Below are 11864 nucleotides of genomic sequence, written 5' to 3'. Positions count from 1 at the left end.
ATTTTCCTGAATGAAAACACCAAGTCGAGCTCCTTGAATGTCAAGGAAGCATCTTTTTACTTATCTGCTTCCATACAGGATGCACAGAGCGATACACCCAGACAGTTTCTAAACTGGGGAGAGCTCATATTCAGCGCTATTTTAAAGAGGGAGGTTAAAATAAATGAAGCCCAAACTGCAAACATTCGTGAAGTTAAACATTTGACACAGACTGTGGATAAAAGCTGGTGTCTATTCTTCACACATTTCCTTGACTTTTTTTTTTTCTAATCTGAGTCAATGAAAAGCGTGTTGGAGACAGCTGTAATTTTTGACTCTTCAGTTCGACTGCAACCAAAGCATCCTTAAAACGTCATCAGATGTGATTAAAAATCCAAAGCAATCCATTTACTGTCATGTAAGAAGGAAACGTCTCACATTTAAGATCCTGGAATCAGAAAATGATTTGAATTTCTCCATCAAAATGTACAAATAATTGATCAGCTGCATAGTCGCTCATGGATTTTGTTGCAGAATGTTTAGACACCTGCACAGTTTCAGTTAAACTTTTTTACTAAAATGATGAATCGTCTGACAAAAGACCAACAGTGGCAAATTCTGGTTCAAATTTCTCACATATAAAGATGTGCTGTTTGTCAGTATATAGTTTTTTGTACTGATTAGCATTAAAATAATGCTATTCTACTAGTGCTACTTTTTAAAATCTTCATATATTTATTACATTTTTATGTTTTTACACAAAACAATTGTAAAAATCAAACATTTGTCACACTCAATGCGACCACTTGGATACCTTGGTGGTAAAAAAAAACTCATTTTAAAAAATCTGCACGTTTTGATACTTATTTTTAATATATTTTTTTTATAAAATAATGAAAACATAATTTACACTTTTAAATGTACAAGTTATTATTACAACGCAAAGAAAACCAAACTTTTTCGCCGTAGCTTCGCGTACCCCTGCCGCATGCAGAAAGCACCGACGCACGAAGACGAAACGTGAACCCGAAAAAAAAGAAAAAGAATCATAGAAATCAGTTTTGTACAGAAATCACAAATAAAACACAGTACCCTCTCTTCTTCACTAATGTCTGCAACAGTGGCCAACAGGTTAAAAAATAAATTATAAAAATATTTAACATCTAAAAAAAAACAAAACTAGTCATACAATATTACCATTATTAATGCATTATTGATTTGTTCAACAGGGGGCGCCATGTATGCTATAAATAGCTTAAAATTATACATAACATGAACAAGATTTATATATATAAAAAGAAACCTTGCCCCTTTAACATAAGCAAACTAAAGATTAAGACGATATGACGATAGTAAAATCACAGCTCCACCTGCGAAGCTGCGTGAACGAAGGATTTCCAGTTGGAGGAATAACAGGAGTGTGTCGACTTGGTTGTTAAACGTGGCAGCTATATATGAAGGGAAGAAGCTGATGACAACCTCGTGAAGTAAAGTCAAGTCTGAACCCACAGTCACCGGGATGAAAACAGTCCGTCTTGAAGCTGTGGAATTAGCCGTAGAGGGTTAAAGGAAGCTGGTGTTGAAGCAGAAGTTTTTTTGTTCAGCTCCGAGTCAGAATACGACACTGGTGTCCTCTTAGTGAAAAAGAAGTGTTTCCCATAGTAGGAACATGGAGGAAAGTCCTTTATCACAGCATGTCCAGAGAGTCAAAAGCAGTTGAGAAACGATTAACAAACTTCTCAATCAGAACAGTCTGTTTTTGGCTTATCCAGCAAATTAAACACCAATCCTGCTGACCAAAACACACCCAGAAATATTAAAGGGATGCCAGAAGTGGTACAAACAGCAGGGATTCAACTCCCTTCAGCCGCCCCCATCTGATCAGATTTAGTGTCATTAACAGCATCTTGAAGAACCTGAGTGGGTTGGAAAGTTTAAACAACCGGATCCAGTCGGATTAAAGAGGAAACCTTCATACAGAGCAAAGCGAGATGATCAACGAGTAGCTTTATCAGAAACTGGAACGGGAAAATTGATCCTCTGCAGGGATGTACTGTCCGTTCAGTACCAGCATTCAAACAGCACACTTCTGTATGAAAAATAGATATAGTAGACAACGTCGTTAAGCAAGCTAGCAGTATAAATAGTGTCTCCTGTGGTCATTTATCACAGAACACAGGGACAAATCCTCTCACACACACAAACAGACCGGTTCTGATAAGAAGGAGCTTCAGTGTCGCTGAGAGACGTTCATGTACAGTATGTTTCCTTTAAGCACACGTTACAGCTGACAGCTTCATTTGGAGTAGAAATACAGATTTAGCTTCACATTTTGAGGAATTACGCTTATTAGCTGAGAGCAGATGAGAAGATTGATGCTGCTTTTTGTGTCTAGTGTTACAAATTCTACTGAGCAGCGAGCACCCTTTATTTTTAGAGATGAATATGTTCAGCGCACCATGTTTGGTGTTTAAAATCCAGCTCATGAGAATGTTACAGATCTTAACAAAAGCTGATCAGGCAACCAGCAACAACTCCAGGAAGCTAGTAGCCAAAGGTTATCAGTAAATAAAGTGATGAACTGTTGTGTTTTTAATTCAGTTTGTAGATATAGTGTTAAACAGGAACCTTGAGGTGCCAGCAGACAGTTTTTGCTACTTTAGCTAACCAAACTGATAACCATTTCCTGTTTGTAGCCTCATCTCTAGAGCAACGGACAATGCAAGACTTCGGCAGTGTAGAAAACGCTGATATATATATATATATATATATATATATATATATATATATATATATATATATATATTTTCATATGCGGAATATTAAGAAGGGACATTATGTCGGCATGGTTGAATAACTTTCCAGCCACGTATTTCTCAAACTGGTTAGCAGCTTACTGTGAACACACGACTTGACTCCGCACCAAAGTCTGCTCAGCTGCTGTACCTGCTCTGCTACATGTGCTGCACACACTGCTGAGTGTGTTACAAAAAAACAGATGCAGCTGTTCTGCTGGACAAACTGTGTTATGATGCTATTTCTAAATGACCTCAAGCATCTTTTGGTGTGTATATGCAGATAATATGATGCATCGCTCAGGCTCTTATTATTAACAGAAAGACATTAAAGTGAGTGAAAACTATGGAAGCATGTTGCATTGATAAAAGAAAAAGAACTATAACACTTTAACTCATAATGTTAAATTATCTCACAATGTGCAAAAAAAAAAAAAAGCTTACGGGGGATGAATTGGAATGCGTCAGAGCTCGCCTGAGAATCATCTGGTTTTTAACATTTCTTCATCATCACAGTAATTCAGTGGCTGTCAGTGCATTAAACTGCAGGATAAACTGTGAATAGTTAGCTTGGTGTACTTCATTTTAAATATGTAAACAAATATATGCTAAAATGGGACTCGTGTTGCAGCTCACACCACAACTTTCAGCATCCATGGCGAGATTACGCTTCTCATTTAAGAGTTCACATCTGCTCACAGAAGTAACTTTTTTTTTTTTTTAAATACACATAATTTTGATATTCCAGCTCATAATAATTACATTAAATCATTTAGCACCATCACCCCGGTCCTTTCAAGTACAGTGATGATTGACAACTACTTTTTCTCTCACAATTATGAGATATAATTATATTCTAGTATTTTATAGTAAGACATACTTAAAAATAAGGAATGCAAAGTGCTTCTATAGTCATCAGTCTTCTCATCTGATGCGCCTCCAGAAAGCGTAATTCTCAAAATGCTGCACCACAAACAAAAACTTCAAGGTTAAAATAATGATCCAGTTTGATCTGAGATGACAGGGCATTGCTGAGAACAGTGGACATTAAATCAAAACAGGTCACTATGTCAGAGATATGATGCTGCTGTGATCGCTGAGCTTTGTGACATCGACCATTTACTCGACACGCTGATGGCTTGTTTCACATCTGTGGGCCGCAGTTTATCCATGTAAACACGGACAGAAAAATATTGTGGCCCACGAGTTTCATATTACAGTAAACAAGTTTGTTCATCACTCAGTTGTCCTTTAACAGACACATAACACTCTAACACTCACACCGAAGGAATAAAACGCATCTTCCTCGAGCACAGGCGCCGTTGTGCCCCAACGTTTCTGAGTATTGTACCACCAGTTACACACACTCACACCTCTTTAGTACGACTGTTACATAATATCAGTACAATGTTGAGAATATTGATACATGAGAATTGTACCACACAGGCATCAACCAACAGTACCATGTCTGTAGAGCTTCCATTACTTCTAGTGCATTCTGGGAGATGCAGTCTAATGAGTGTCTTTTTGGCTGATTGGCTGCAGGAACAGTATTAGGCCTCTCCAGGTGATGTAGTGTTCTCTAAAACAGTCAGGATCTCCTCTCCTGCTCGCTCCTCTGGCATAGTAGCATTATGTATTTCTAGATTTATGTAAATAACACGGACGTAAGACGTCTTCACATCAGTTTAGAAAAATAAACAGGCTCAGGGTGTAGAGAGGGAGGGTCTCTGCAGGCTCTCCGAGTGTTACAATTTTAAAATCCAGATCGTCCTTTTGTCGTCGTCTCTGGTTTAAGGCCGTCCAGTGGAAGCTGAGGCAGACATCGCCGTGTCCTCTGCCGCTCCAGCGAGTGCAAGGAGTCATGGGTACTCTCACTCTGTCCCTCCCCTCTGGCCTGAATCTCACGCTCTTCTTCTGCAGCCGTCGATCACTCCCTCTGTGAGTCAGCTTCATGCGTTACGTAGTGGCCCTCGTGGTCGCTGGCCGTTTTGTCGAGGTTTGTGAAGAGCATGCTGAACTTACGCAGCTGCTCGCTGGCCGTCTGGCTCTCCTCCTGCAGGCGCTGGTTGTTCTCTCTCAGGTTGGCCATCTCCGCCAGCAGAACCACTTTATCCTTCTTCTCCTGCAGGTAGAGAGATGGAGAACACAGGGAAGATGAGGAGAGTTCAGTGTGCACAGATAGTGGCCCAAGCTATTTACTAAAGTAATATTCAAAGAAATTATAGTAATACGATTATAAGCTAAATTTAACCTTCTGAACTCTCAAATCTACCAGCAGGTTTGAAAGTCATGCTGTCTTTGCAAAATTGCCAAAATGACAATGAAAACTTATCAGAGGCAGAAACTTTTCTCTCCAAACAGAGAGAAATGGAGAATTTTGAACTTTCCAACCGTCCTTGAACTACTCATCTGTGATACAATGGTCAGTCTGGACAAAGCTGAAAATTGTGACATTTAATCAAAATCACTTTATTCTACACTTCACATTTCTGCAAAAAAAATAAATTGTTTGATTGAAATAGTTTTTGAAAAACATAAAATTCTGTGTTCCTCGATGCAATCAAGAAGCTGTAACAGACTCAACAGTGACCAACAGTCACATGACAAAACTTCTGGAAGCTTTTATTGAACTGCAGACAGACAGGAAACAAATATGGAAATTTAAAATCTAAGGAGTAAAATATCTCTAGTTTATAAGGTCATCAATATTGGAAAACATCTGTATCAACTTGGAAAATTATTAGACATGCTGATCCCAAGCTCTTTAAGTTTTGTATATAGGTAATCAAAGAAATTAAACTTCAGTCTTTCCTTTTTCTTATGATTTATGGCTCTGGTTGTGCTGCCTCCACAGAGGTGCAGGATTTTCTACTGCAGTAAAATATAAGCAAAAATGCCCCAAACTGCCTGGGGTGCAGAGGGCTAACTTACAGCAACATCGGAATCAACTAGAAAATAGATTAGTATTTGTTGAGGAATCTGAACACGCTCAGCAGTGTAACATTCGTTTATTACAGAATGACACAGTGACAAAAGGTGTCTTCGGTAAAAAAGTGTTAAAATCGTTAATGTTCAATCAAAGAAGAAGTTTCTCACTCTCTCCAGATCATTGTTGAGCTGTTTTAACATCACTTCCAGGTGGTAGAGTCGACCAGACAAATCGTTGGGCACCTCGTCTCTGGAAACACACACAGCACACATTACTTTGCATAGAGCCAACAATTATTACAACACTCTGAAAAACCACAAATAACCGCTGCTGCACAGGTTACACACAGACAGGGAAGACTGGTTTTACTGGTATTTCGAACATTCATTAAAAAGCTCTTCCCAGCCATTCCAGCAACACAGACGACAAACGGTTTAATCCAGAGTGAACACACAGAGAAGTAAACAACCTGGGGAGTCGGTTCAGATTCTGACAGGTAAGTGAAGTACCACAAGGGGGCAGCAGTGACAAAGTTTACAACAGGACAAAACAAACATGAATATTGATTTATTTCTCTGCATTATTCTACATCAAATACAGTTTGTTTTAGTGATGCATCGGTGAGGTTGACCTACCCGCTGAAGGTGGGTGTGGTCCGCGGCGTCTGAGGAGTCTGAAACTGGACTGGACTGATGACTGGTCTCATGTCCGGACCTCCAACCTGCGGCTCCGTCAGCGAGAAGAGGGAAACTGCTCTTTGTGCTGCCACAGACAAAGAGAAATGCATATTCAAAAAGCTCCCTGAATGAGCCTTTTGACTCTCGTGTCCCTCAGGATACTTGACACAGTCACTCTGCACAGATAGCAGCAGGTTAAGGTCATGGATCAGGTGCTGGATCGAGTCCAGCGTGTTTGTGTGGTTTGAGTCGAGCTTTGCGGAAGCAGAGGACACGAGGGACAGCAGAGACCCAGAAAAGAAACAGGGGCTGGGAAGCAGAGATGATGATGAACACCCAGATCCCACGTCCTCTCCCAGGAGTGTCGTGTGACAGATGAGAACCGAGTTGTGGTGAAACCGATCAACCCCAAACAATGTGTCTCAAATCCACCAGGGGTTTAGGATTTTACACACATAAATCACACGATGAAATCTTGCAAAATCGTCATTACAGCAGCACCATTACACCATCAGTTTGATTTGCTTATCATAAAAATGACCAGGTCTATAAATAAACACGATACGGTGGCAGCGTAAGGAAATGTCTCTGTATGTGGACATGTAATTGTTTGCACGATTTTATGCAAATTTGAACATAATAAATTTAAACCTGAGAGCTGGACATAAAGCAAGTTTGACATAGCCAGGCTTTCTTTGCATAAGCCAACTCCACAAAACCTATAACCCCAGTCAGAGATGATGGATTATCAACTTTTAACACGTCGAAGAAGAAGATCTGACTCTTTTCCTGCACTAAACAGACTAATCATGTGCCTACTTCAGTCGACAGGTTGTTATATTGGAGAGCTACAAAGAATACAAGAATGCATTATGGTAAAAAAGCCTAGCTACTGCAAGTGATGCATGAGGGAAATACTGGTAATTATTAAAGATATGTTTTGTTTTACCACTCAGCACACTCTCAACACAGATGCTTTTTTCTTACATGACAGCTTCACATTAAGGCTGTTAACCTTTAAACTTCATCTATTTCGGTATATCAAATAAATGCATTGAAGTCTGACATTGTCCCATAATGGAAGATTTGTGAAAATTAATGCTATTGATTGAATGTTCACTGTAAGTTAGCTGCAACACCAGCAGTGTAAAACGGACTCAGCAGGAAATTATGCTCCAACACATTTGTAAATTTCTGCATCAACAACTAAATCCATGTAGGTTCCTGTAGCTCTCACTATGTGCAATAAGTATTTTATTGATTGTTGTGTTCTTTAAATCTAATTATGCTAATGTCTGTATTTAATTTATTTAAACTTTAGTGTGATTTATTTCAGGGTTCTTGTTTCTTTCAAGACGTATAGTTGTGCTACTGTAACTACACGGCTTCATTCAGAAGGATTCCTAATGCACAGCTTAACAGATATTGTGTATTCTGTATCCTAGAGAAATGAACTGGTGAAAAGAAGACGCTTTATGAAGCTGATATAAATCCGAAAACCTGAACCAAATCTGCTCAGTTACCATGGTGATCTAGCCAGGTAAAAAGAGAACCTCATTCGTGACACCAAAAAACTCTGACTTTAAGATCGTCTTACCTCCATAATCCACTAATCTTGCTTCGCAGTACAACCCAGAACTTGTCACAGAAAACAACAAACCGACAGGGTGCTTCGATCCTCACCTTCGTAGGCTTTAGCAGCGTTGACCAGGCTGGACCACTCCAGTCCACAGGCGGTGTCAGGGAGGGGCATCAGGCCGGGATCGAGCCTCCTCAGAGGGGGAACTTTGTCTCTCACTTCTGTAAGAGACAGCTCTGATGCAGACAGAGGCACTAAGGGACAGAAGAAGAGTAATAAATAAATAGACCTGTGTGCGATTTCAGAACCTCCATGTACTTTCAGAAGTTGCAGAAGTGAATGCAGCTTATTATTTGAACCTAAAAATTATAACAGGATTACTTTAACCACTCTGAGCTGCTTGAAAGAATGAATCTTGGCAGTGAATACAATCAACACGGCAGTCAACATTCAACATGACTTTCCTAAGTTTTGTCAACCTGCCTGAAAATGAAAGGAGAGCAGCTGCAGCTTAGACACTCACCCTTCTTGCCCTGCATGTGGTTGGAGGAGATGTGTCTGCGAGTGGGCAGCGTGCAGGTGAACAGCATGTCTGTGGGGGTGGTCTGGCTCTCCGAGTTGGCAAAGCTGGAGTCTCTGCGGCCGCTGCACAGGGATTCATCTGAAAAGGTGCGCTGCAATGTCCGTCTAGGAGACTGCAGGGAGGAAAGTCACAGAGGTCAGAGCTGTGTGTGGAACTTCTCGAGAAGAAAACTATTGACTGAAGCCTCATTTAACGATCTGCGAGTTTGTTCCTTACTGGATCTCTTTGTGGCGTCTCTCCTGGGTTGTCCATGATGATCAGTTTCTTCAGGTCGTCTTCGATGGTGCTCTTGTACGTTCGTCGTGGAGATCGCAGGTCCCTCAGTGATGCTCGGAGACGAGGCTGTCCAAACACGTTCTTTGAATTTGTATCCACCTGCCTGGTAACACAAGATATGGGCATCAAAACACAAAGTAAATTTTGTTCTCCTTAATTTATGACTTCTTCCTACATCTTAACACAGCAACCCAAACAATTAACACATCCAGCTGATTTACAGGTCAGTATTCTACCAGCTCGTCTCTTTATGCCTTTGAACCTGTTCAATATTTAGAATTATTATTAATCTATAACTGAAATGGCCCAAGGATCGTGTTTTGTAAGACTGTTTCCAGACTCTGGGCTATGACGTCAACAAGAGGTCACAGAATAAACAAATCAATCCCCACTTCGTCATGGTCTCTTACTTCTTGCTGTTGGTGCTGTCAGAGTTGGATGCTGTTGTTGTGTTTGAAGGTGACGGGCAGGTTTCTTCTCTCTGCCAGGCAGTTTGTCGGCTCTTTCCATATAAGGCCTTTGGGGCGGAGCTTGACAGAGGGGTGGAGCTTAACTGAGCTGAAGTTGGCGTTGTGGTAGCGGCTCGGACAGGTCGCGCCTTTTCTGCTGTTGGAGTCTTGTAACCCTGTGGTGTGTAGGCCCTTGAGGGATGGACATATATGTGTACATTAAATGAAACAATATCACCTTAATACCAGAGATAACCTGCATGATGCGTGGTACATTAATTTAATCAAAGAAACAGGACATTTAGATCACAGTAAGGAACATGCAGAGAATATCACTTTTTCTAACAGAATGACTTCTAAATGCATGTGTCTGTGCACAAATACTGCATTTTACCATATTTTGTTTAAATATATGTCCCCTTGCGGGATTATTCAAATATTTCAAGTCTCAAAAAACACCTATTGGCTTGCAATGCTTTTTGAGAAAATAACAATTCATAATCATGTAACATAATTTATTCGATAACAGAAAAAACTCCACTGAAAATGTAGTTTTTATTTGTTTTACATGAGGTGATGTCAGTTTTGGTCATGTTTACTGCAAGTGCTCCCTTCGCATGAGTTTAATAGTTCTGATTACATAAGTTTCCTTCTCCTGTTTACTGATCAGGTGATGAAAACAAAGACTATAAAAAATTCATATCCAGGTTGTGCCGTTGAGTTTCCAACACCATTTAAAAGGCAGATACTTTATTACTGAGTGCTAATGAAACACTATTGGTCAGAAAGGTAAACAACAGAAGAGTTACCCATTGCTACTATTTATCATCTTAATAAGCTACCTCACTATGCAGGGTGCTACAAAGGCAGCATCTGAAATTTTTTATCCACCAACCAATTGTTTTCACCGCAAAATAAACCAAAACTTTAAATTTGTACACTTGGCTTACATATCTCTCAGTGAGTGTCATAGTATGATATATTGAGAACACCAACAAACCTTATAATGCTAGACTGTACACTATCATGATGATGAAGCTTTTTAAAGCTTAAAGTTCAAATTTTATGTCAATATAATGCTGTGTGTTGAAGGCCTGACACATCTCAGGCACAGACTGCAAGCATTAGAGTCTACGACACTCAGGATTTAAATACAGATTGTTTTAATCCAGAAGAGAGCGGCTTGAAGGCTGTGCAGGTTTGTGTGTTCTTTGCATTTATATCGTGGGGGTGGAAGTAACAAGTGCACGAGCGCAGATCACGTGATGATCTGTATGTTTCACCAGGATTAGGCTGCTGTAATCCTTCACGAACCCTTTAAAAGCAAATTTTCGGGTAACATTTAGTTCATCTGGTGGTGGTTCATAAACGGCTGTTTAAAAAAGTCTTGAGTTATTACAAAGTACGTACATTTTCCACAATGCTAAGCAGAACAGAACTGCAACAGTCACTCTATACAATAAAAGCCATCATATTTTATGTTATTAAGTTATATCTGCCCTCTCATTCACTGAGGTTAATGTTCACGTCATAAAATGTGCCATAAAAGATGCATCTAATCAGAGAGTTGGTGTCGTACCTGGGTTTGAAAGCATCCATCTTATCAGCACTGGAGCCAGGAGGCGGGAATGTCCTCGTCCGGTATCCTTTGTTCTGATTGGATGCAGCTGGTATGATGGGTGAAGATTCTCGTCTCCTCGCCTCTCCTCCACCGCTGTTCCTTCCCACCGACAGCTCCTGGATGCCGCTGTAGGTCGCAGAGCAGTGCATTGGTTTGTGGCTGTTAGACATGTTTCCGTGGCGAGTGTTGTTGTAGTGGGTCGAGGCGTCGATGCCGCTGTCATTGGACCCTCCCTTGTTGAGGAGGTCGGGGTCAGTATCGGCCGGGTCACCGAGGCAACCTCCGCCTCCTCGCTCTCCTCCAGCTGCTCCGTCGAACCAGCGCTCGTCGCTGTGGCTGCTGGAGGCGTTACTGGACAGAGTGTTACTGCTGGAGTGGCTGGAGTACTGAGTCTCACCCTGCAGAGGACACGAGTCAGACAACAGTCAGACAGAGGAGCAGGGAAGGTGACAGAATGAAACAAATAAGACCGACTGATGACGAGTTTGACCTTCGAGTGTCTGTTTGGAGAGTCTTTCCCTGGGACATCCTGTCTGGTTATTCTCCGCTGCCCCCCTCCACCACCTGGTCCCCGAGACGACGACGCCGGGACATGCCAGAGGGGTTCTACACAGAAAACACACACAGACAGGATTAACGGAAATTACACTGAATGTCCATGGTTGCCAAAGAGGATTATATACTTATGGCACATTTAAACTCTGACCTCCCCCCACACGCCATCGTTCAAAATCACACTCAGATATCTCTGGTCTACTGAGCAATGCACACGCTCCGTTTCTATAATATAGAAACCAAATGGGGATGTCAGAATAACCTACAATCAGCAGTAAACTGTTTTTTGAAACATATTATCACCTTTTAAATTGATATGGTGAATATGTTGGCCAAAAATAGTTTTTACACATCCTGCAGATACAACACTGCGCCCAACTACAAATCAAACATTAATTCGCTCATTTTACTCTCCATG

The 11864-nt window shown here is 40.8% G+C and overlaps 1 protein-coding gene across 3 annotated transcripts in view; it reads right to left on the bottom strand.

The window, feature by feature from the left end:
• Window positions 1-829: 829 nt before the first annotated feature.
• sipa1l3 (signal-induced proliferation-associated 1 like 3) overlaps window positions 830-11864 on the bottom strand; it is a 77196-nt gene continuing 66161 nt past the window's right edge. For all 3 annotated transcript variants that reach the window (XM_022221081.2, XM_022221074.2, XM_051957950.1), the window contains 9 exons: window positions 11382-11497; window positions 10850-11289; window positions 9232-9462; window positions 8762-8924; window positions 8486-8657; window positions 8067-8216; window positions 6342-6468; window positions 5874-5955; window positions 830-4899 (listed from right to left, as the gene is read on the bottom strand). In XM_022221081.2, the coding sequence (XP_022076773.2) occupies window positions 4705-4899; window positions 5874-5955; window positions 6342-6468; window positions 8067-8216; window positions 8486-8657; window positions 8762-8924; window positions 9232-9462; window positions 10850-11289; window positions 11382-11497 (1676 nt within the window). In that variant the 3' untranslated portion in view covers window positions 830-4704. The remainder of the gene's footprint in view (window positions 4900-5873; window positions 5956-6341; window positions 6469-8066; window positions 8217-8485; window positions 8658-8761; window positions 8925-9231; window positions 9463-10849; window positions 11290-11381; window positions 11498-11864) is intronic.

This window comes from Acanthochromis polyacanthus, chromosome 13 (genome assembly GCF_021347895.1).
Source record: "Acanthochromis polyacanthus isolate Apoly-LR-REF ecotype Palm Island chromosome 13, KAUST_Apoly_ChrSc, whole genome shotgun sequence".
NCBI classification, from domain to species: Eukaryota; Metazoa; Chordata; class Actinopteri; family Pomacentridae; genus Acanthochromis; species Acanthochromis polyacanthus.
The sequence above is the reverse complement of the archived record's forward strand: the minus strand, read 5'-3'. Positions and strand labels throughout refer to the sequence as shown.